This window comes from Schistocerca gregaria, chromosome 2 (assembly GCF_023897955.1).
Source record: "Schistocerca gregaria isolate iqSchGreg1 chromosome 2, iqSchGreg1.2, whole genome shotgun sequence".
NCBI classification, from domain to species: domain Eukaryota; kingdom Metazoa; phylum Arthropoda; class Insecta; order Orthoptera; family Acrididae; genus Schistocerca; species Schistocerca gregaria.
Window position 1 is genome coordinate 230821517 of NC_064921.1, and position 22583 is coordinate 230844099.

A 22583-nucleotide genomic window follows, 5' to 3' on the forward strand; every position below is an offset into this window, starting at 1 on the left:
TGGCCACATGCCCTGTTTCCTTCTGGAATTCTTAAAAGATGGGTCCCTTGTAGTTGACGATTTTGCCGTCTATTGCAGTTCTCAACGGACTTGTCTCGTTGGAAGGTGTCTTCAGCGATGTCTTGATTGTCTTTACTCATGGAGCACCGACAGCCAAATTTACTCATACCTTGATTCCATATCTGTTCAACACAGTTTCTAATTGCACTCGCACTACACATGCATATCTTTATCATTCATGGTACAAAATAAGGTGGCCATTCTGTTCCTGTTTACGATATTAAATGTTTCATAATCCTAAAATTGATATTTTTAACACAGTGTTTGCGCTCGCTCCCTCATGATGGCCGAGTGCGACTGACTCACTACCTCCCGTCAGTCGATTTCTGGGCACTAATTTGCACCGTTTACAACCATGGGGGATCACTGTAGTGATGCTGCTGTGCCTTAGCAAAGACACACGCAATGCTGTAGTAAAAAGCATAAGGGAAAGATTCGATCCATTGAATGCCGGATCAACATCTGTACTCTTAAAGCTTCTGTAATTATCTGGATAGCAAAAGTTTGTTGTAAAATGGGGACAGTTTGACTGATGAAGAAATTCTGGAGCTGCTCTGAAATTGACTATGATGGTTTTGAAATTGATGATAGTGTATCTGAAAAGGCGGTAATTTGCTTTTCTCTTTCATTTTATAAGCAGGAGCTACAGAAGGAAGTCGAAAAAGTTTTAAGATTTCTAGGGTTTGCAGCATTCACTGTGGCCTGACTGGAATGTATTAACATTGCATATATACAGTACAAAATTTCGAAACTGTAATGCTTGTTACTTAGAAAACATTTATTTTCAGTGAAATATATTTCAAAGACCTATCTGCAACCAAGCCCACTCCAATAAGAGATGTAAAGGCAGATCACATAGGAAAACTTGTAACAGTTCGTGGAATTGTTACAAGGAGTACGGAAGTGAAGCCAGTTATGACAGTTGCCACTTACAGTTGTGATCAATGTGGTGCTGAAACATACCAACCTGTAAGTATATATATGCCTTCTCTTTGAAATGTTTATTTGAATAATGTAATTGATATAAAGCTCTCTTCCTTTAAAAAAAATGTTCTTAGTAGATGCTAGCATAAAAAATGTGTAAATTTCAATGATATAATAAATTTCAGATAGGTAAAAAATTATTAGGGACAAATTGAAGTAGTAAAGGATACAGCAATACTTTACTCCTTGAAATTAATATAGTCATTAAGCACTTCTGCTTCCATATGGAATCAGATCAGATCAAATAGATTGTAGACTGATGTGTGCCACATAGACAAATGTGACAAAAGCTGTTTTCGTTTAAGTGTTCACTCTTTTCTGTTATACGTCTGTATGTGCAACATGTCAGTCTACTACAATATTAGAGAAGAAAATTTGCCACTCACCATATTCCGGAGATGCTGAGTCACAGATAGGTATGACAAAAATATTCTCACAATTACAGCTTTCAGCCATTAAGGCCTTTGTCAACAATAGACACACAAACACAAACGCAACTTGCACACACGACTTCAGTCTTGGGCAACTGAAACCACACTGCAAGCATCAGCACCAGTGCATGATGGTAGTGATGACTGGGTTGGGGTAAGGAGGAGGCTGGGGTGGGGAGGGGGAGGGATAGTATGGTGGGGGTGACAGACAGTGAAGTGCTGCGGTTTAGACAGAGGGCAGGGTTCGGGGGAGTAGCGGAAAGGAGAGAAATAAAAAGACTGGGTGAGTTGGTAAAATGACGGCTGGTTAGTGCTGGAATAGGAACAGGGAGGGGGCTGGATGAGTGAGGATAGTGACAGTCTGCTATATATTAGTGTTTTGCCTCTCCCATAGTTTACATATAGTTTTACACAAAGGATATTTTAATTAAAATTTATTGTATATGGAGTAAAATTAAATATTTTTTTTTAAAAAAAAAGCACTAGTTTACTTTTGTCCTACAGAACCAAGAACTGACAGAAGATTCAGTTAATAAGTAAAATTAGAGTTTGGGAACTGTCAAGGTATTGCTATGAACAGTAAAGAACCAATTAACTTTACAGAATAAATACATTTTTAGGGTGTATTGCATCTCTGCAAAATATTTGCAGCCCATATAGAAGTGCTATTGGTATAACTGAAATTAATTGTTTTTGGCAGGGTCAGATTTTTCAGGCATAAGAAAGGTATCTAAAAATGAACATAGAAACTATTCAGAAGTTATGGATTCATTCCCTTATAAAAGTAACAGTAACTGGAGAGTCGAATACATCTCAGGGTTTACTTTTTTATAAACAGAGAAAGAATGTAAGGAGGACAACATTTAATTAAGATGTGATAGTCTTTTTCTTGTTCTATCAAAAATCATGTGATTAATGACATGCTTTTAATTTACAGGTGGCAGGAATGAGCTTCATGCCAGCTAGTTTGTGCCCCAGTGATGACTGCCGTGTCAATAAGTCTGGTGGGAGGTTGTACCTGCAAACCAGAGGATCAAAATTTGTGAAGTTTCAGGAACTAAAGATTCAAGAGCAGGTAAATTCTTTAATTTCACACTGTGCACTTTCCATGGCTGCCTGTTTGGAAAGAGTTTCTATTTTTACCATATTTTCTGTCTTATTCTTTCACATCCTTGCTTTCACAATTTATATAATCAGCCATTGATTGGTGATAAATCTACAGTGAGCATCAGCAGAGGCTTAGGAGTGCAAAGAAAATAAATTGCAGTGCAATGTAATTGGATAGATAAAAAATCTACTCACCAAGCAACAGCAGTGGTACATACACGCACATAAAAAGGTTTTACTTTGCAAGCTTTCGGAGCCAGTAGCTCTGTCTTCCAGCAGAAGGGTTGAAGGGGAAGGAAGAAAGGTAAAGCAAAAGGACTGGAGACACTTAGGAATAGGGATAGAGTTCGGAAAAGTCACCCAGAACCTAGGTCACAGTAGGCATATCAGACAGGATGAGAAGGAAGGAGACTTTCTTTTCATCCCATCTGGTAAGTCTCCCCAGACCCGGGGTTGTGACTGACTTTTCCAAACTCTATCCCTTTTCCTAAACCTCTCTAGTGTTTTTCCTTCACCCCTCTTCCTTCTCCCTCAACCTTTTTGCCGGAAGGTGGAGCATCTTGCTCTGAAAGCTTGCAAAGAAAAACTTTTTTTGTGTGTGTGTTCTGCTGCCATCGCTGGGTGAGTAGGTTTTTTTTTTTATCTGTCGTCACCTTGCAAACACAGCTGGTGAGAGAAATGGGGTGATAACTAGAAGGAAGGTTTTTGCCCCTGCTGGGCAAACATGTATACAATGACAAACTTTGATCAAAGCTATGTCCTCGCTATAACTTTTAAAGATGTTTGATAAATGCTTGCCTAGTTTACTATCAAAGATTTGATGCCTAGTTTACTATCAAAGATTTGACCAAAGTGCTTTGATAAAAGATCTGGTCAGTGATCTTTTAAAGATTAATGTGGGCGTTAGGGATCTTCTATATTTTACTACGTGCTCCTTCATCTAAGCTTCTCTTCGCCCTCATTCAGGGTTGGGTCCCTCAGAACTTCTGGAATTTGAGTTCCCTGTAATGCCTGTGCCATTTCCCCAACTGTTTCATCTTTTCTTCCATGAACAAGGAGTCTGTTGTTTTGAATGTTAGGAATGCTTTGTTTTATCTTATGTATTTTTGCTTGCAGGACTGGAAGTTGCACCTTGTGAAGTTATGTGCTGCGAGCCTTTTTGTCTCTTTACTATTTCAACCATTTTCTTAATTGAATTTTCGTTCTTGCACTAAGCAAAGTAGCTATTAATAGTACATATTTCTCCTGTGTGAAATATTCGGGAGAATGGTATTTATCATATATGTGCTTCTAAAATGTGTGAAGTCTTCAGGTTATTAATATTTCCATTGTTTATAGAACAATAACCATATGCTATTACTTCGTTGTTAATAGGAAAGTAATTTATTAACCGTGAATGACCAGTTACAGTGGCCAAGAGATATTGTGCTTACATTTATTTGTATTCCCTGTTCAGCCAGTCAGATTTCAGTTTCTATAATTCACATAAATTCCAGTACTTGGCAGTGGCCAATTTCCTTCCTTGTATTTAAACAATTGAACGGCATCTCAATTTCCTATGACCATGATATACATAGACGTTAAACTGTAACGTTCCTCCTTTGTGTAAAAACAAACTGTTGTTCTAATTTCTACTCTAGTTATTTATGTACTAGTGCAAGCTGCCACATAAGCATGTAACGATCTGTATTTATAAAAGAAAATTATTCTGTTATGTAAATGGTAATATGATGATGCTAACATATAACTTTAAGCAAAATAATCCTACAAAGTATACCTAGAAAGAGGTTCAGACACATAGGGAACACAGTAGAAAGAAAACTAAGGTAGATGAAGGAAAACTAGTAGGAAGCAAAGTTGAGAGGAGTGGGTGTGTGCTCTCCAAGTGGAAAAGAGTGTGTGTGTGTGTGTGTGTGTGTGTGTGTGTGTGTGTGTGTGTGTGTGTGTGTGTTAGCCAAATGACAGTCTTCAACTTGTGTACATGTCTGTACACTGCTCTGCACTTAATATCATACAGTGTGCTTGTCTGCTCATCAAATTCTTTAATGCAAATGAATTGACTCAGGTGGTGGATGAAGATGGTGATTAGTGCAGTGTTTGTGTTGCTGCTCTACGAGATGACTATATCAAGTACTGAAAATCCTTCTGTTTCAGAGTGACCAAGTTCCAGTGGGCAATATTCCTCGCAGTTTAACTGTTTTCTGTCGAGGAGAAATTACACGTCAAGCCATGCCTGGTGATCATGTCACTGTGACAGGCATATTCCTTCCACTTCATCGCACAGGCTTTAAGCAAATCGTACAAGGGTTGTTGTCGGAGACATACTTGGATGCACATGTAAGTAATAAATTATTCATAATGTATTTTAAAATTGTTGTTAATGATTCAGTGGTATTCACAATTAGTTCTGGTGGCTCCATTGGAAAGATACCTCTTACTCAACCTCTTAGTTTATATTGCTTTAATACTTTGAAATACTGTTTTACAGATACAGATTCAGGCTTGTCCTGATTTTACTATAAAGTTTATTTCAATCAATCTGCACATAAATTGCTAAACAATTTTTGTATGTGCAGTGACCAAAATAAAGTTTATAGTTTAATGTAATGTGCTTATACTTTCTGCCCATAACAAGGAAAATATGAAAAAGGATCTTCCCAGCTTCATTTCAAAGGGCTGTGTTTATGCTCCAGCTTGTAATTATATTGTCATTTTATAATGACACTCATATCCAAACCGAAAGTAGTGTCTTCAGTGAGGTACAAGACTTGGTATTGAGAACATTTTTATCATGAACACCAGTGTACAGCCAGAGCAGAATTGCTGCTGTTTATACAAACGTTGCAATTCCAGAACATATAAACTACTAAATAATTTCTGACAAGTGGGTTTGAACTGGCGACCTACAGGACACTAGCTAGTGACACTAACCACTACAACACACTGCACGCTCAACAGTTAACAATATCAGTATTTTATCATCACCCTTGTTCAGCCATACGACATTCCTAGACCATTATTCCAAGGTTTCCACTGTTGTAATTGCTCCTGTTTCACGACCTGCCCCATGCATCCACATAGTGCCATTTATTCCATCCATGCACAGGTTGGCAATAATGAAATTTCACTTCTTGAAGATAAGTTCTGACCAACCATTCTGTGTCTTTGTAATTTTATAGTCTTTTTTTTATTTATTTATTTTTAAGAGAATTTTCCTTTTGATAAAGCCGATTGCATTGATCACTTTTTTGTCTTTTCTGTATATCTGTAATTCTTGCCTATCAGCATTTTTTCATTATTTGACCTTTTTCACGTTCATGTCATGTGATATTTTACCCATTTAGTGGGATATTTTTTATTTAGCAATCTCCCCCACCCCTCACCCCTTGGCGAACTAAAAACTTTGTTTGATGATTTACTTTCATCATTGAGCAATGTTCTGTTCATCAATCATTTTCCAGTGTTTATCAACAGTTTTGTCTTGTTTGGCCATTTATTTTCTCTATTTCCATGCTCTTATTTGCTTTCAGTAGTCTAATGACAGTTTTGTGTGTCTTTTTTTCTGCACAGACTTTTCAGTGTCCAATTTGCCTGACATAGAGACTTCATCTTGTCTTTTTTCCTCTTTCAAGTGTTCCTTCACTAGTCTGTCATCTCATATTTTTCACCAATCTTTTGACCTTCAATGGTAAATGCCCTAGTCAGAATGTCCCCTTATTCACCCTTAACCTTAATGGAAAATATCACATCACCAGTCAATCACGACTTACAACCAACAGAGTGAACAAAAAACCCTTCGCAGAACAGTTCTAACTCAAATCCCAAAGGTATCCTTCTCCTCTTCCCAAAAAATCATCTGGTTAAGGTAATCCATCCCTATCTCCCAATCTTTCCTGAAAAATATCACCAAAACCTCAAATCACACCTGTCCAAGAACTGAAGGAAGACCAGTCTGTCGTCATACTCTCTGCGGGCAAAATCTCCACTTCACCACAATGAGTATATGGTCTAGGGGCTTCAGAGCTCTTAAACACCTCAACATACAAAAACTGCTCTTCATGACCACATTGCTTTCATACAGACAGAGCTGCAGTAAATCCTTACAATCCTAGGCTACTCACAGTAGTTCACAGTTACACGTGTAGAAGTCATTCCCTCGCACCCTGACCTGCCTTCTTCTCAAATTACACTAAAAAGCCATAGCACTGTAGCTGGCGTTAAAGCCCGGATTCATAGTGTCTCAGGCCTTGTAGACCAACACATGTAACCAATCTCCCTCAGACTCTCATCCTGCAGAGAAAACCACAATCACGTCATGTATTGTTTTAAAACCATTTCCTTCCACCTGGAACCCTCCTTGTCCATTTTGATGTGACCCTATTCTACACAAACATCCCACATGCATACAGCCACTTAGACATACAATGCTCTCTCTTCCAAAAAAACATCTGAGAGTCTCCCTACAATCTCATTTATTGTAATTTTAGCTAAATTCATCCTTATCCTAAAGTACTTCCCATTTTCAAGGGCCAAAGCTACAAACAACAAGGGGCCAAAATGGGAGTCAAGACGACCAAGTCCTGCACTAACCTTGTAATAGTTTGCATGGAAGAGGCATTCCTCAAAACACGGTAGCTGGGTCCCTGGCTTTGTGTAGACTTGTGGAGGACATCTTTGTGAGAAGTTTGCAGAGTAAGAGAACTTTCAAACTAGTTTGCTTTTGTTCTACAATATTACTTTTATTGTGTTAACCAGTTTTTGGCCTACAAGGCCATCTTCAGACATTTACTGAGTATTGTCACCAAAGAAGTTATATAACTTCTTTGGTGACAATACGCAGTAAATGTCTCAAGAGGGCCTTGTAAGCCAAAAACTGGTTAATACAATAAAAGTAATATTGTAGAACAAAAGCAAACTGGTGCTTTTCATTTATTGTAATGTTGTTCTACCAAGAACAGACGGAAGATTCTATTAACATTAAGAATAACCCCCAGTCCCTTCACTCATTTTTACCAACTCAAATTTACCTGGTCCTTTTAAGGATTCTGAACCTCAATCAGTGAAAACGGAACCCTTATGGTATAATTTTCATTGTTCATCTGTCTTGTCTGTCTGTCTGAATGAAGGAATGAATGGACAAGGTATGTTGAAATTTGTCAGTTACTAAGATCTCTGTCTCTTGGTGATGTAAAAGTTGATAAAAATATACGGCCATGTAGGTCACATATTTTGGTACTCGCAAACTCACTCATCAAACCTGTAGGGTACTTCCTGTTGATCTAGAATCATATCACACACACAAAATTTTGCTATCCGATGTCCAATTTTAAATTATAACATTCTCGAAAGTCTTGGAATTCCAGGGATCAATGTCATGCCAGTATCCGTTTTAATAACAGGCATAAATTGTCGAGATTCTGAATTGCCAAAATGGATGCACTGTCTGTATACATAATTGAGTTTATACAGAACTCTCAGTTAGTGAGGCCTACTAGCGTTTGGCTAATTTTTTTTTTTTTTTTTTTTTTTTCCTGAATGGGACCTTCATCACATTGAAGCCTACATCCAAACCTCAGTCAATGTAAAACCTACAAATAAGCAAAAATATCTACACTTTTGACAGCTACCATACTTTCCACATCACTCACTCACCTCCCCACAAGCTAGGTGTCTGGCAGGTGTATCTGCTTCACTGCTAAGTCCCCCAATACTTAAACCAACAACCTCTCTCAGGCTTTCCTCACCCACAACCACCACACAGATCATATCCACAAACAAATTTCCTGATCAGTATCCTCCACTCACCCTCTTCAACTTATATTAAACTTAGTGTTTTTTTATTGTTAAATCATGTGCTGTGAATAAGAATGGATGAACATGAATAGTTGCTCCAGTGCCCAATTTTCTGAGGCATTTTCATCTTTCGTGGTCTAGCCGTAATTCAATTTGGTGTTCAGATATCCATCCATGTTGTCATTTCACTCCCTTCTTCATTCTAGCCTACAATCGTGTAATTGGGACCTTGTTTATTATTAGGATATGCGCACATCACATAATCCATTCGGTATATTTGAACTGTATTCTGTGCTACAAGTAATGTACTCATTACTCATATGCAGTTTTCCAACTGAGTGCACCACTATGGTATTGAAGGTTATCCTACTGAACTTAACATAAAAAGGACATTCTGTAACCTGTTCAGTGGCTCACACTTTACTCTACCAATTATGTTACTGGCAGTACACCAATGTATGCTGTATTTAAACTTTTATGCAGCATGGATGTGGAACACAGTGACTGTGATGACAAAATGTGTCATGGTGTATTGCCTATCAGCCAGGTGCAATGAATAGTTGAGAATTCAATTTTGTGTAACCCTTCAATAAGAGAGCTTTCTGAGCAAATGATATATCACATAATAAGTGATTTAGTGAAAAATTATTTTGTGAGACCTCTCATTGTTTTAAAAGAATGGACTTACACTACTTTCAGAATAAAAGGTAGCTTACGGTGCTTGAATATGACCACTGCCCCACTGCGAGAAACAGGAAAAACAGTGCCACCAAATGAAGGCTAGCATTAATATGCTCACCACTTCACAGTGAGAAACATAATTCTTAGCACTAACGTGAATGTGTTAAAGTTTAAAATTAAGGAATTTTGATGCCTCCTGGCATAGAATTGGCAAAGCTGTGATCACAACCCACATTCTGAGAGATACACAGCTCTGAATTTGTGAGTTGACATGAATTGTTCAGCATTCTCTTTTGGAAGTGCATTGAAAAGTTCCTAAAGTGTTTAGTAATTTAGGTGGTCGTGTGATGTAATATGTGATGTCCACCTCCAAAGCTGAGTGTTCAGTCCATGTGACTCCCATGTGGTGAACCTGGGGTCATTTCCTAGTAGTGCCAGGGAGTTTTTCTTGATGGGAGGACACAGTCTTGTGAGACCAATTGAGGAGTTATGTAAATCAGAAGTAGTAGCTTTTAGGTCTGGAAAGTTGACAACAACTGGGAGAGCACTGTGCTAATCACATGCCCCTCTGTACTGCATCCAGATGATATGGTGGCTAGTCAGCATAGTGGGGTCGTCTGGTTCTGATCTGGGAGTTTAGATTTTCTTTTAGTGTAGTATTAAAGTTATTCATTTGTTGTCCAGTGAATCATGTGAGTAACCTGTATGTTGGGAGAAAAGCTAAAATTAGTGGTAAAAAAAAAAGTAATATTTTATTTGAATTGAGCATTCACTGGAGGTCTAAACTTTCTTGTTCTACAGGGTTTGTTAAGAGTGCAACAATGTAAATTATCTGCATCTACATTTGTACTCACAAAACACTGAACTGCAAGGCAGAGCGTACATCCCACTATACTAGTTATTAGGGTTTGTTCCCCTTTCCTATTCATGTATGGAGTGTGGGAAGAATGCTTGTTTAAATGCATCCATTTGTGCTGTAATTAATCTAATCTAGTCTGCACAATCCCTGTGGAAGGTGTAGTATATTTGCTAAAGACATGTAAAGCTGCTTCGTGAAACTTTGTAGGTAGGCTTTATCAGGATAGTTTATGTCTATCTTAAAGAGTCTTCGTGTTCAATTTCTTCAGCATCTCTGTGACAATTTTCCATGGATCTCACAAACTTGTGACCATTAATGCTACCCATCTGTGTATACTTTCAGCATACCCTATTAGTTCTGCTTGGTGCATATCCCCCACACTTTAGCAGTATTCTAGGATAGGTCTCAAAATGCTTTATTATCGAACTTCTTTGTAGACTATCTGTGTAGACTATCTGCATTTCCTTAGTATTCCACCAATGAAGTAAAAATTATTCATGGTGAGTAACTTCTAGCTGTTTCATTGACTATGAAGATCCTGTTTTGTAGACTAGTTGTGCTACTTGCACTCACCAGTTTTGCCGTTTTAATTGAATGTAGTTGTATGTGATCTTCATAGATTCATAATGCTTTCTAAGTTTATTGATATTTTAACAAATAATGCTGTTCATATGGGTGATTAATTTTCCTTTTCTAGAGAGTTGTTTGTGTGAATAAAGCTGAGGACAATGAAGTACCAGATGGTGATCTGACTGAAGAAGAAATTCAGCAACTGACGGAAGAGGAATTCTATAGCAAGTTAGCAGGAAGCATTGCACCTGAGATTTATGGCCATGAGGATGTTAAGAAGGCTTTGTTATTGCTTCTTGTTGGTGGAGTAGACCGCTGTCCAAATGGCATGAAGATTAGAGGTTAGTTTTATGCGAGTTCTGTTGCTTTGTGTCACTGCATATTACTTTTGTCTATGTGTAGGGAAAGTCTACAAAAAATCTCAAATTAGTGTTTGTAATTTTACTTAAAATGAAATATTGATATCCAAAATTTGTCTTCATTTTGATTAGTAAACAAGCATTTGTTTTTCTCAGGCAATATCAATATATGCTTAATGGGAGATCCTGGTGTGGCCAAATCACAGCTACTATCATACATAGATCGATTAGCTCCAAGAAGTCAGTATACAACTGGCCGTGGATCATCAGGTGTTGGTCTCACTGCCTCTGTCACCAAAGACCCATTGACTGGCGAAATGATGTTAGAAGGTGGAGCGCTTGTGTTGGCAGACCAGGGAATATGCTGTATAGATGAATTTGATAAGATGGCTGAATATGATCGTACTGCCATTCATGAAGTCATGGAACAGCAGACAATTTCTATCGCAAAGGTGAGTGTAAGGAAGAATGGACTTAACATTTTTTTGTGTGTGTGTTCCTGAAGGCTTCAAAACTTAAATCTTGCTCAAAACAACTTGTTTCTTGGAGGAATAGGGCAGAATTAATATCTGCAAAAACCTCTACAGGAAAAGATTAGGCTTACTTCTGGGATAATAAAACAGAGATGTTTAAAATTAAACGGGCTCAGATGTAAGGTAACTGGTATGTTGAAGATGGACCACAAAAAGATATCAAAGAAACATCAGTCTAGTTAATAGTGTTTGCTAACAGAATAAAGTACTGAAGCAGGAGTCACTTCATTCTTAATTGATGAAGGAAACAAAAAGGGTTGCTGAGTTGTGGTCTTTGCCCCCAAAAACGGGTATTTATTAAAAGGATGATTACGGTTTCTACATGTGGACCAATAAACAAGTTGCTGAAATTAAAAGCTTACTGCAATTAGAGATAATTTTATACCAGATGCTTTTTGATTTTATTTACAACTCATTATCTGTGGCCATTCTGGAAATATGAATTATATAATATGTTGGTATATTTTGGGTCGTATAGATTAAAAACCGCATTTCTTTATAAATCTAGCATGTATCTTACAGTTTTTAGATAGTTCACATATTCTGCAAACCACTCCCTTTCTCCGTTAGTTAACATCTTCTGCAAACTACTCCCTTTCTCCGTTGCACACTCGGCACGTTATTATTACATTTTATGCCTTTTCATTAGTTTTTCCTGTAGGTTGTGAGTGTTGCCAACCTTCGAAATTATTAATATTAGACTGGTGGAGAGCAGAGACAAAAGTTTGTGTGCATGTGTGTAAATTAGCATTTATGTATTACATGCTCTGCAGAGATAAGAATTGCTGGGGGGGGGGGGGGGGGGGTTGATTATAGAGAAAGTAACTCGGAGGAGATCTTAAGTGTGACTTGTTCAACATGGTTCTACCAATGGGATCCCTAGTAGTTTGTGGAACCATAGCAAACATATTTATGGGCCATGCAGAACAAGTCATTTTTAACAAAATATTGTCAGATAGGTTCAACATCATATACTGGAGTAGGTATATGGGTAATATCTTGTGCCTGATATGAGGCAGTCAAAAAGTTTGTTTGAAGAATATTTATACCTATCAGGCAAAATCACCGTGAGCATTGAGCCAATCAGTCCACCGACACATCAGATTGAAGATACTGATAGCGTAAAACACCGTGTCCTTCTGTGTGAAGAGGTCCATAACAGCATGCTGCACATCGTACAGGAATTGTCGGCCCATGAAAGTGTGATAATCATATGGGGAGAGATCAGGATTATGGGGCAGATGCTAGAGTATCTCCCACTTGTCCATAATGGAAGTGGCTGGCCTCCCAGATTGACCAACTTCTTGTGTTGAATTGCAACCAACACAGAATTTGATGCACCATTTCACAATGGTGGTTTTCAACAGGCATGCAGCCCCCAACACATTTTTCGTTCTTCGATGGATGTCTAGTGTCGTTTGTCTGTTTGGATACATTTGGTAATGAAGTAGCCTTAGTTCAAATTCCCGCTTTTGCTGCACACATGTCGGAAAGACATGAATGCCACACTAATCCCGTGCCTACATGTTAGTGTTCATATACCAGCAGCACATTCACACTGTTGCATATAGGCTGCAACAATGCTCTGAAACTGAAACTTCCATGATCATCCCTTTTGGGTAAAACAAACACTAAAATTGACCAGTAACATACAGAAATAAATTCTGTTCATGGTGGATACATTTTGCAATAGAAAAAGAGCAACTTAGGCAATTAAATTTCTTTGACATCACCATGAAGGATCAGAAAAGCCTACACACATTTGAGACAAATCATTCATACACCAGGCATACTCTCACAAACAAGGAGCACTCACATGCTCCATTGAGCAAACATAGTCCCATTAGACACAGGCAGCTATAAAAAATATTAATACCATAGTGCATATAACCACAAGCAAGGGATGAAAAGAACATTCAGTAAAAAGCTGAATAATAAAATCAAGAACAGGAAAGTGCAAACATCCAGCCATCACCAAAGCAAGTACACAATTCCACACGAACATACATATGAGACACAAGAACAGAAATGACACAAAAGGAGAAAGAAAGAAAGAAAACAAAAGATGGTGTACAGTGACGTACAGCCACAAATACAGAATATCCAATATTTTCAGAAAACAAGGCAAAAAATACCCCACCAAACTAACAATTCAATTCAAAGGTACTTCCAAAAAAAAAAAAATGATGGGAAAAAGATAACTATATCAGAAATCAGGAGTATACCAACTGAAATGTAATACATGTGGAGGAAGATACATAGGTCAAATCAGGAGAACATTTGATACCAGATATAAAGAGTATGGACAAATCTTGAGTATAGGACAAATCATTCAACTTTCGTGGAACACTTGCACCAACATAAAATTACCGTCAAAGTCATGCACGGATTAAAAAAAAAAACTGCACTACAAGAAAACAACCGCATTCTGAAAACAGTAACAGAAAAGAAAAAAAAATCATAAATAATAACATTGTCAGTGGAATCAGGAGGCCATCTTATATCTTTGAGAGCCTAGTATTCTTTCAGACCCCTTCATTCCTGAACTGGCTGAAATTGGTTATCTATGAAACAAAGTTACGATCTAGGCAGTACAGTGTTCTAAAAGGATACTTGACTTTCAGCACTTAACATGACATTAAAAATAAATGTTCACCACCCCCCTACACAATGTCACCCACTCACTGCATCCCACCCACACCACCCTCCACACGCTCATACAAATACATAAAAAAAAACTTTAACGCTTTGGCAATGCTCACAACCTACATGAAAAACAACATAAACATTTTAATATGGTGCTGAGTGTGGAACACGTGTAACTGCAGTGTAAGAAAGAGTGCCTTAAAAAAAAAAAAAAGCAAATGTTGCCACCAAGTGTGAATGTACAAGCAAGTTTGTTTCAACCTCAAACCCCCCCCCCCCCCACACACACACACACACACACAATGAAGGAAGAATCGTGGGTTTGCAGAATATGTAAACAAGAGGCAGGAACATCGTAAGGAAATAAGCACCAACTTTTCTTTCATTTTTAATCTACAATAGCCAAAATGTACAGGCACACTGTGTATCATTATTTCCAGAATGATCACAGAAAATTCTTTGTAAATAAAACCAAAAGTTGTCTGATTTTAAATTATCTTTAATTGCAGTAAGCTTAAGACAGAGAAACCAGTGATAGTTGCTGAAGTTTATTTGTGTTTCCTAATATTTTGTTTTTTGTCCTACTTCAGTATGTGCCAAACATTTTCTACTGGACGATTGCTCTTCTTCAGTTGCATATGTCTAAATAAACTCTTTGAGGCAGACAAGTGGTTGCTTTCTTCTTTAAGTGTAAGTAATTATAGTACTGCTGGTGAACACATGGCCATTTGTGTGTGCATTGGGGGGGGGGGGGGGGGGGGGGAAGAGACAGATGATCAGCCAAAAGGATTCATATACTATACAAGCACAAGCACTTTCACATTTCCAGTTTGCTTTTCATAAATCCAACTCTCTTCTTTTTCCCAACAGAAAAAATTTTCTTTGGATAGAAGTTTAATTTTAATTCTTAACCCCTTAACAGCTGATGACAAGTTAACTTTTCATACTCTGCCATTCCACAGGTGCTGAAGGAGCTTTTAAATGCAGTGTCTGTGTTTTCGTGAAGTGCTATTGCCGTGTTTACTGGTCGTGTTCCATTGACAAGTTACTTCCATATCTCGGCAAAAAAATCATTTTGAGTATTTTTCATAAAATATACATGCCTCATTGCATGCTGTCAAGTGCAGAAAATCTTGTCTCACTATTATGAAACATGTTATGACAACATGATTTGCAATGCACAAGGACAGAAATGGGCACAATGAGTGGGACTGTCCTCCAGATGTAAAACTCAATAACTTATGAGATACTGTTCTGCTCTCAGTTTTAAATAAAATTTCATTATCTTATCTACATTTGATACACTGTAGTATATGAGCTAAAATCAGTGTGTTTCTAATTCTGCAAACTGATTACAAATTTTTTGAGTGAGTGAGAAGTGTCTCACAGTAGTGGCAATCCCAGATCGCAGCAGTCGACAATCCTACTGCCATAACAAACCCACTCTCAGCACGGAATGCAGAGATTGTGTTGGTAGCAGAAAAAGGGTTAACTTAAATGAGTGTCAGGGGAACTTTGCTTTTGAATGTAAGAAATGATAATGTAATCACATTAACAAATGTGTTGCCGTTAAAATATATGCTGTGGCTGTGGAACATCTAATTATATATGTATTATAATTACTGTCACAATTTTTTTAAATTAACGTGTAGCATGTTTGCCTTTTTTCCTTTTTCAGGCTGGTATAATGACAAGTCTGAATGCACGTGTGAGTATTCTTGCTGCAGCAAATCCAGCATATGGTCGTTACAATCCTAAACGCTCTGTGGAACAAAATATCCAGCTACCTGCAGCCCTTTTGTCACGATTTGACCTACTCTGGTTAATTCAGGACAAGCCGGACAGGGATAATGATCTCAGGTACATGTAGAAACAAAACATTAATTGCTTAAAAGTATCATTTTTAGGTCCTTACATATCTGGATAGATTTTCTTGGTTAAGAAATAATTAAAATGTAATTAGTGACAATCAATAAGCAATTTATTTTAAGATTTTGCACAATAACCAGACAAGTGACATTTTTTGGGAAGCTCATTCATGGCCTGAGGTTGTACTATCTGATGCCAACGTATCATTCTGTGCAAGATGCAGCCAAAATAGTTAATTATTTCTCTGCAATGGCAAACTGGAAGCTAGCTGTTACCTCATTGATACATTTGTTTTAGAATTTCCTTAATAGATTAGTGCAGCATGTGTCCAGATAATAAAGGTAATAATAATGTATCTGAACAATTGTGGAACTCCTGGTTTAGGACCAAAAGATAGGTTGTACTGAGATGACAAGTTACATAGTATTCATCTTGGTGCAGCCAACACTGTAGATTTAGTTAGAAAATTATGTGGAGAAGAAAGTTGACATGAGATTTTATATGAAGAATGCTATGTATACTTCAAACACAATATTGCAATACCATTTTGTGTGTTTGACCAGTTTTATGTCTGTCACATGTTGGTAGTTGCAGACTTGATCAGATGAAAGCTATGGGAAGCTTCCCTAGTGTTGTGTTTGTTTGTGTGTGTGGGTAGTGGGAGATTTTCATTTCTTTTAGGCAAAAAATAATAAAGATGTCAACATGGCAAGTAGTATAAAGTTTCCTTTGTTTTGTTTCTTACGCAGGCTGGCTCACCACATTGCTTATGTTCACCAACATTGCAAACAACCACCGATGACATTCAAATCAATGGACATGCAGTTAATGCGGCGTTACATTGCATTATGCAAGAAAAAGAATCCTGTTATTCCTGAAGAACTGTCAGATTACATTGTTGGTAAGTTGGACTGTTACTGCTTATTCTATTTCTAGTTAAAAGTATAATGAAGAAATATCTTTTGCTTCTTCTGGAGCTTATCTGTAATTGTGGTTGTTGGCGCCCCCTTTTTCCACGAGCTCTCTCTGATGTAAATATACATATGCTTATATAACGCGATTATGATTACTTTCATACGACGATGTCAAGTAAATGGGTTGGTTGTTGTTCATCAAGTGCAGTGTAGTGAACCAGAATTTCACCAATAGGCAGGAGGTGTCCAAAAGTTTTCCCTTGTGCATTATGTTACTTCCACTCCTGATAAAATGAATATGTATGAAAAATATATAGATGTCACTGTTTTGAATTCAATAGCACATTGTAGATTCTCCCGCAGCTGGCTAGAATAAGTTGGGAGGGGGGGGGGAAGGACCATGTCAGGCATAACATTCCATAGCGAGGTGCAGGTTAATTATTTTCTTATTTTTCTCTGGTTTGAAGAAGCAGTTTAAGTGAAGGTTTAGCTTTCATTTAGTTGCCTGTACTCTATTTAGTATATAATTCAGAGACTGTTGTTCAGAATTTTTGGAATAGGTCATGTTGAAATAATTTTAAAAAATTAATGCTTGACAAAATGTTTATTAATGTAAGTTTTGCAGGTTTGCCTTGATACAAAAGTTCTGGATGGAATACAAAGAATGGAAGGTGTAAAAAAAATTACCACTCACCATTCAATTGAGCAGTCAAAAGGAACGAAAACAAAATTAAATTTTCAGTAAACTTTTGGACAGTGTCCTCCTCTCGAGCTAACAGACAGACAAAACAAATACACACTGCTACATTGTCCTGGTGTGGTAGCTGTATTGGGTAGAGGGGTTGCACCAAAAGGAGTGGGCAAGAGGAGCAAGGAGAACACTCCTCATGATGTTACTTTTACCCAATTATTTGCAAGGCCCGTAAGCCCTGCCTTATTTTCTGCAGTTGCAAATGAATGAGGAGTGTGGAATACAAAGATTCAGCATTAACAAGAAAACCAAGCCTCAAAGGGAAAAATAATTAAAATGAAACTCCTCATACATAACATGTCAAGAAAGGAAAAGTCTCTAAAATGTGGTGGAACTAACGTAATAGGCACAGCTATGCTGAATAATGTCCCTAGTCATTTTTTCATGCCACAGCTGACCTCTCCATCTGACTGGTTTCTACTTGTCATGGAGGGTTTTAAACACTCGATCTACCTGGATAATGCTACACAGGTTTAGCTGGGATACAGTGTTTCGGACATCTTGAAGGAAGTTCGAAGTTCTTGGGTGAGCAGTAGGTTGTTGAAATATGGTCTGCTTCAGTGCATGAAGGATGCTAACAGAACAGTTGTCACTTTGAAGTACTATTCTGTGAGGAAGACATACAGTTTTCGTAAACTAATATTGCCCTCGAATACACAATCCTGTGATGAGGTATACATTATTGGCGTTAAACTGCTGTTCTACCTGCAGTATGTTCTGAATACAGTGCCAAGTATTACTTAACCTGGAAAATAAATGAGACAAATGTTTATATTGGTAAGAGAAATATGGCAAAACACCTGGTATTGTCCGCAACATATTGTGGCGAGCTGATTGCTGCTGCTATTACTGCAATAGGAGCATCACAGTGATGACCCATCCAGATAACCAAGCACTTTGAAATACCTGCTTCTGGGACACAGGGAGGCAGACTGGTCTAATATCGAAATCTGCCTCGCAGATAAAGTGGTTGCTGGTATGCCATCCATCATGTCTGTTGACAGTTTTCCACATCCACTTAGGTAAATACCTGGATGGTTCCCACATCATATTCACAATGTGCAAACACATCTAGACACAGACAGAAGGGATAAATGGATTCAACTTTTTAACATGTCACATGTCTGTAGGAAACAGTGATTTCTCGGCTTAATTCTTTGAAGTAGTTTCCACAGATGAAACTTGTTACAGGAGGACACTCCCAATAGGTCCTGTGTATTGGTGTTTTGTGAATCCTTGGCTGGATCCTGCCTTTGCTACTGCTGTGTGATTTTAAAGATCTATGAGCCTGAGTTACCAGAACATGCTAATCATAGTCAATCCCGAGATAAGGTCGATGACATGGAGTAGGAAAGGGGGGGGGGGGGGGGAGCCATTTCTGGCCAGAGTGCGGAGACTTTCCTTCTGTAGGCAGTTCTCATGTAATCATTTAAAATAGAATACTATGAGTTACTCTCATCTGAACAGGGGTATCACTATTATAGCAGTTGGTTTTCTTTAATTTGAATTTTTAATTAGCATCTTTGGTTCAAGAATATATGTGATCATGAGTACCTTGCTGCTGCGATTGTTTGAGTGACCTACAGATCATAACACGACAGAATGTGTGTCAACTGTAGTTGGTAATATTGCCATATCTGGAACTGCCTAATATGTAATAATCATTTTTCTTTCAGGTTCATACGTGGAAATGAGAAGAGAAGCACGCAACAGCAAGGATGTCACGTTTACATCTGCAAGAAATCTGTTGGCAATTCTTCGCTTGTCAACAGCTTTGGTAAGCTGAACATAAGACATTGCACCATTACCACTATTGTCCCATAGCAAACTGAACTTGTCATCACGTTGTTTCCTGTGCAGTTGTTCTGATTTATGCAGTCATTAAATCAGTAATGCTGACTGTGTGCTTGAACTTAAAATTATGTTTAAATAGATTTTTCTCTTTGGTCATCAGAGCAAAGAACTACAATAGAATTATTCAATCTTGTGCTGCAAGACAACTTTTGACTAGGACAATGCAGTAATTTGAGTTTATACGTGGGTTGTTGGTTTCTTACAAGATACTAGGTTATTGAAAGCAAACTGTTGGCAAATAAATTTCAACTTGCATGTGAATTTTTGAACAATTAAGTGCTGTGTGTGGACTGTGCTGTTTTGTAATCAAATAGTTCTGCGTGGGTACAAATGAGTAGGAACCTTAAAATATTGCCTCTGTTTTTGGCGAAATCAGTATGTGCATACTTGAGCAGCTACTGGTGATACAAATTTGAAAGGTTGCCAAGCTGCGTGCCCAATGACAAAGTATTGGTGCTTTGAAATTGTCGTAGAAAGAGTGGTGGTGGTGGTGGTGGTGGTGGTGGTGGTGGTGATAACAATGATGATGTAACAAGAGCTCCTTGACTGGAATGTTTGCTTGTGCAAAAACTTCAACAGTGGTTTTTTTTTTCTCCTGAAGTGGTCTATGCATGTTTTCTTTTTTGGTTTCATTTAAGCTTTAAACAAAGGAGTTTCTGTGCTGTGGAAGAGTTACTCGAAGCCTCTGATGGACAATGATTGGTCTTTTCACTCATTCAAAAATAAAAAATAAAATAATGAGCTATGCACAATGCAAAAGAAAGTGGAGTACATAAAGCATATGGAAACAGCTACTGCTCAGTTGAGTGCCGAGACTATCACCCAGCCATAATACAAAATGGCTCCCCACTTCAAACTGTCATATTGAAATGCCCATGTAATAACGACTTCAGCTACAGACAGATGCACATGTTTCTTTGTCCTAAGATGCTAGGTCCCATGGCAAAGTCGTACATTGCAATAAGTGATGTGTATTATACTATACAAGGTGGGTAATGTGACCAATTTCTTTCTTATGCAGTAATACACTGCAGCACACGCTAAGCTGCTGGATTAGCCGGAGGGAGGTGTTAGATTTAAAACGTGGCAGTGTTGTTACATAAAATGGCACAATGGGTTGTTCTGTGGAGCAACAGTATGCTATCAGATTTTGTGTTAAACTTAGAAAGTCCACAACCGTAATATTTCCGTTAATTCAGCAAGCCTTTTGGGAGTGATTGCTTGTCTACATCTCAAGTTCTCTCATGGCACAAGTCGTTCAAGGAGGGCCAAGAGGTGGCCACCAATGAACCTCACAACAGACATCCATCAACCTGCTAAACCATTGAAAATGTCAGAGACATTGTCCACTAAGAATTTGTGCCTACCAGGACCACTGTGAATGCAGCTTTCTGTTTGGGAGTGTTAAAAAAACTAAAAAGGACAATCACACCTTGCCAAAGCAATATTGAGGACTAATGGAACCTGCCTTGTGACAACCCTCCCAAGCCACAGTGTCTTCATTGACAACGAATTTCTGGAGAGGACCCACACTCCATTGCTTCCGTATTCTCCCTGCAGTCCTGACCTGGCTTCCCCAGACTTGTTTTGTTTCCTTGCTTAAAAGGAAGTCTGAAAGGGAAACATTGAGATATGATTGAAAACATCCAGGCTCATGTTACATCAGCTCTGAGGACATCAAGGATAAGGCTTTCCAGATCTGGAAACACTGCCTCTAGAATTGTATTGAAGCAAGAGGGTGCTATTTTGAAAAAATTTGACTCCTCGTATGATTTTTATTGTCAACAACTGAGTTGCCTTACAAATGCAGTCCAAGAACAAGACCAGGAATGCTGCGTGCCAATCCATGGTAAAACGTGCCCTCATTCTGATAGACTGACAAAAAAAACACTATACAGGAGTCTGGTTCAGAAATCATTCCGCAACCACCTTATTCACCTATCTTGCACCCTTGCTCTCAATCAAACACATTTCAAGGAACTTGCTTTTCAGATGATAATGTCCTCCAAACGTGGTTCAATGAGTGCTTTGCCTCAAAACCATGTGATTTCTACAGTCATGAAATCAAAAAATTACCCCAGCATTGGCAGAATGTTGTAAATAGTGAAGGAGAATATATTACTGATGATTAAAGTCTGTTATTTGTACGTGTTGTGTTTATTAAGCTTGTGGAAAAACACTACGAACTTAGGCATCAACATAACAGTAAGGACTGTACTGACAAATTCACCCATGGGAGTGCGTAGTGAATTGTGTGGTAGGAAATGGTGTCAGTATTGTGAGCATGTAATTTAGATTATTTTTTATGTTTTCCAATACATTGGGATCCAGGCAGATGTCTGATTATGTAAGACTCTAGAGGAATCAAAGGTAACGATAGTTGATAAACCTGCCTAGGTAGCTCACAAGATGTACTGTAGAAAAGAATTTGTTCAACCTGAGTGCTACACATCACTATCATACAGAAGACCCCTTTGTTGTTTAGAAACAAGGACAGACATGACAAATGCCTGAAGAGAGGGAAAAAAAAAATTGAAAGAGCCAGCTACAAAGATACGTGTGGCAAACTGAATATCTGAACACAATAATTTCTTGTCCAGCATATGGAACATTTTTCTGCAACTGTATTATTGGTTTTGAATAAAATGCCAGTGCCACCTGCACTTTTTATTTTAAAAGACCACAACCAGTTTTGGCCCTCAAGGCCATTATCCAGTGGTGTCTACGTGGTACTGAACAACAAAGTACAACAGAATTAATTAAATGGAGCAGTAGGTACCATCAACAAAAAGATGTAGCACGTAAATGTTCAAAACCACTCGTTCATACACTTAGTGTGGTGTGTACCCGTATTAAAATATATGTGATTTTTAAAAAATTGAATGCCTACAAAGATCTTAAAATATCGTAACAACATAAATATTGAATGAAATTGTTATGTTCTAGAAAATTGTTATGTTATATTTACTTCACAGAGGTGTGTGTAAAAAAAGACTGACAACACTGCAACTGATAAGGCAACAGCCCCCCCCCCCCCCCCCCCCCCCAGTGATTTTAGAGAGCTCTTATCAGTGAAGTGACGTGTTTTTATTGTGTGTTATGGAAATGTAAAAGTGGAATGTGAAGCAGTGTTGTGCCATCAAGTTTTATGTTAAACTTGGAGGATATGAGA

The 22583-nt window shown here is 38.0% G+C and overlaps 1 protein-coding gene across 1 annotated transcript in view; it reads left to right on the forward strand.

Annotated features, from left to right (window-relative positions):
* The window catches only part of LOC126336750 (DNA replication licensing factor Mcm7), a 44811-nt gene that overhangs the window by 10055 nt on the left and 12173 nt on the right, over nucleotides 1-22583 (forward strand). Inside the window, exons 5-12 of the mRNA XM_050000752.1 lie at nucleotides 849-1029; nucleotides 2413-2550; nucleotides 4737-4919; nucleotides 10613-10826; nucleotides 11001-11296; nucleotides 15702-15883; nucleotides 16642-16793; nucleotides 19234-19334. Coding sequence (XP_049856709.1) covers nucleotides 849-1029; nucleotides 2413-2550; nucleotides 4737-4919; nucleotides 10613-10826; nucleotides 11001-11296; nucleotides 15702-15883; nucleotides 16642-16793; nucleotides 19234-19334 — 1447 coding nt within the window. The remainder of the gene's footprint in view (nucleotides 1-848; nucleotides 1030-2412; nucleotides 2551-4736; nucleotides 4920-10612; nucleotides 10827-11000; nucleotides 11297-15701; nucleotides 15884-16641; nucleotides 16794-19233; nucleotides 19335-22583) is intronic.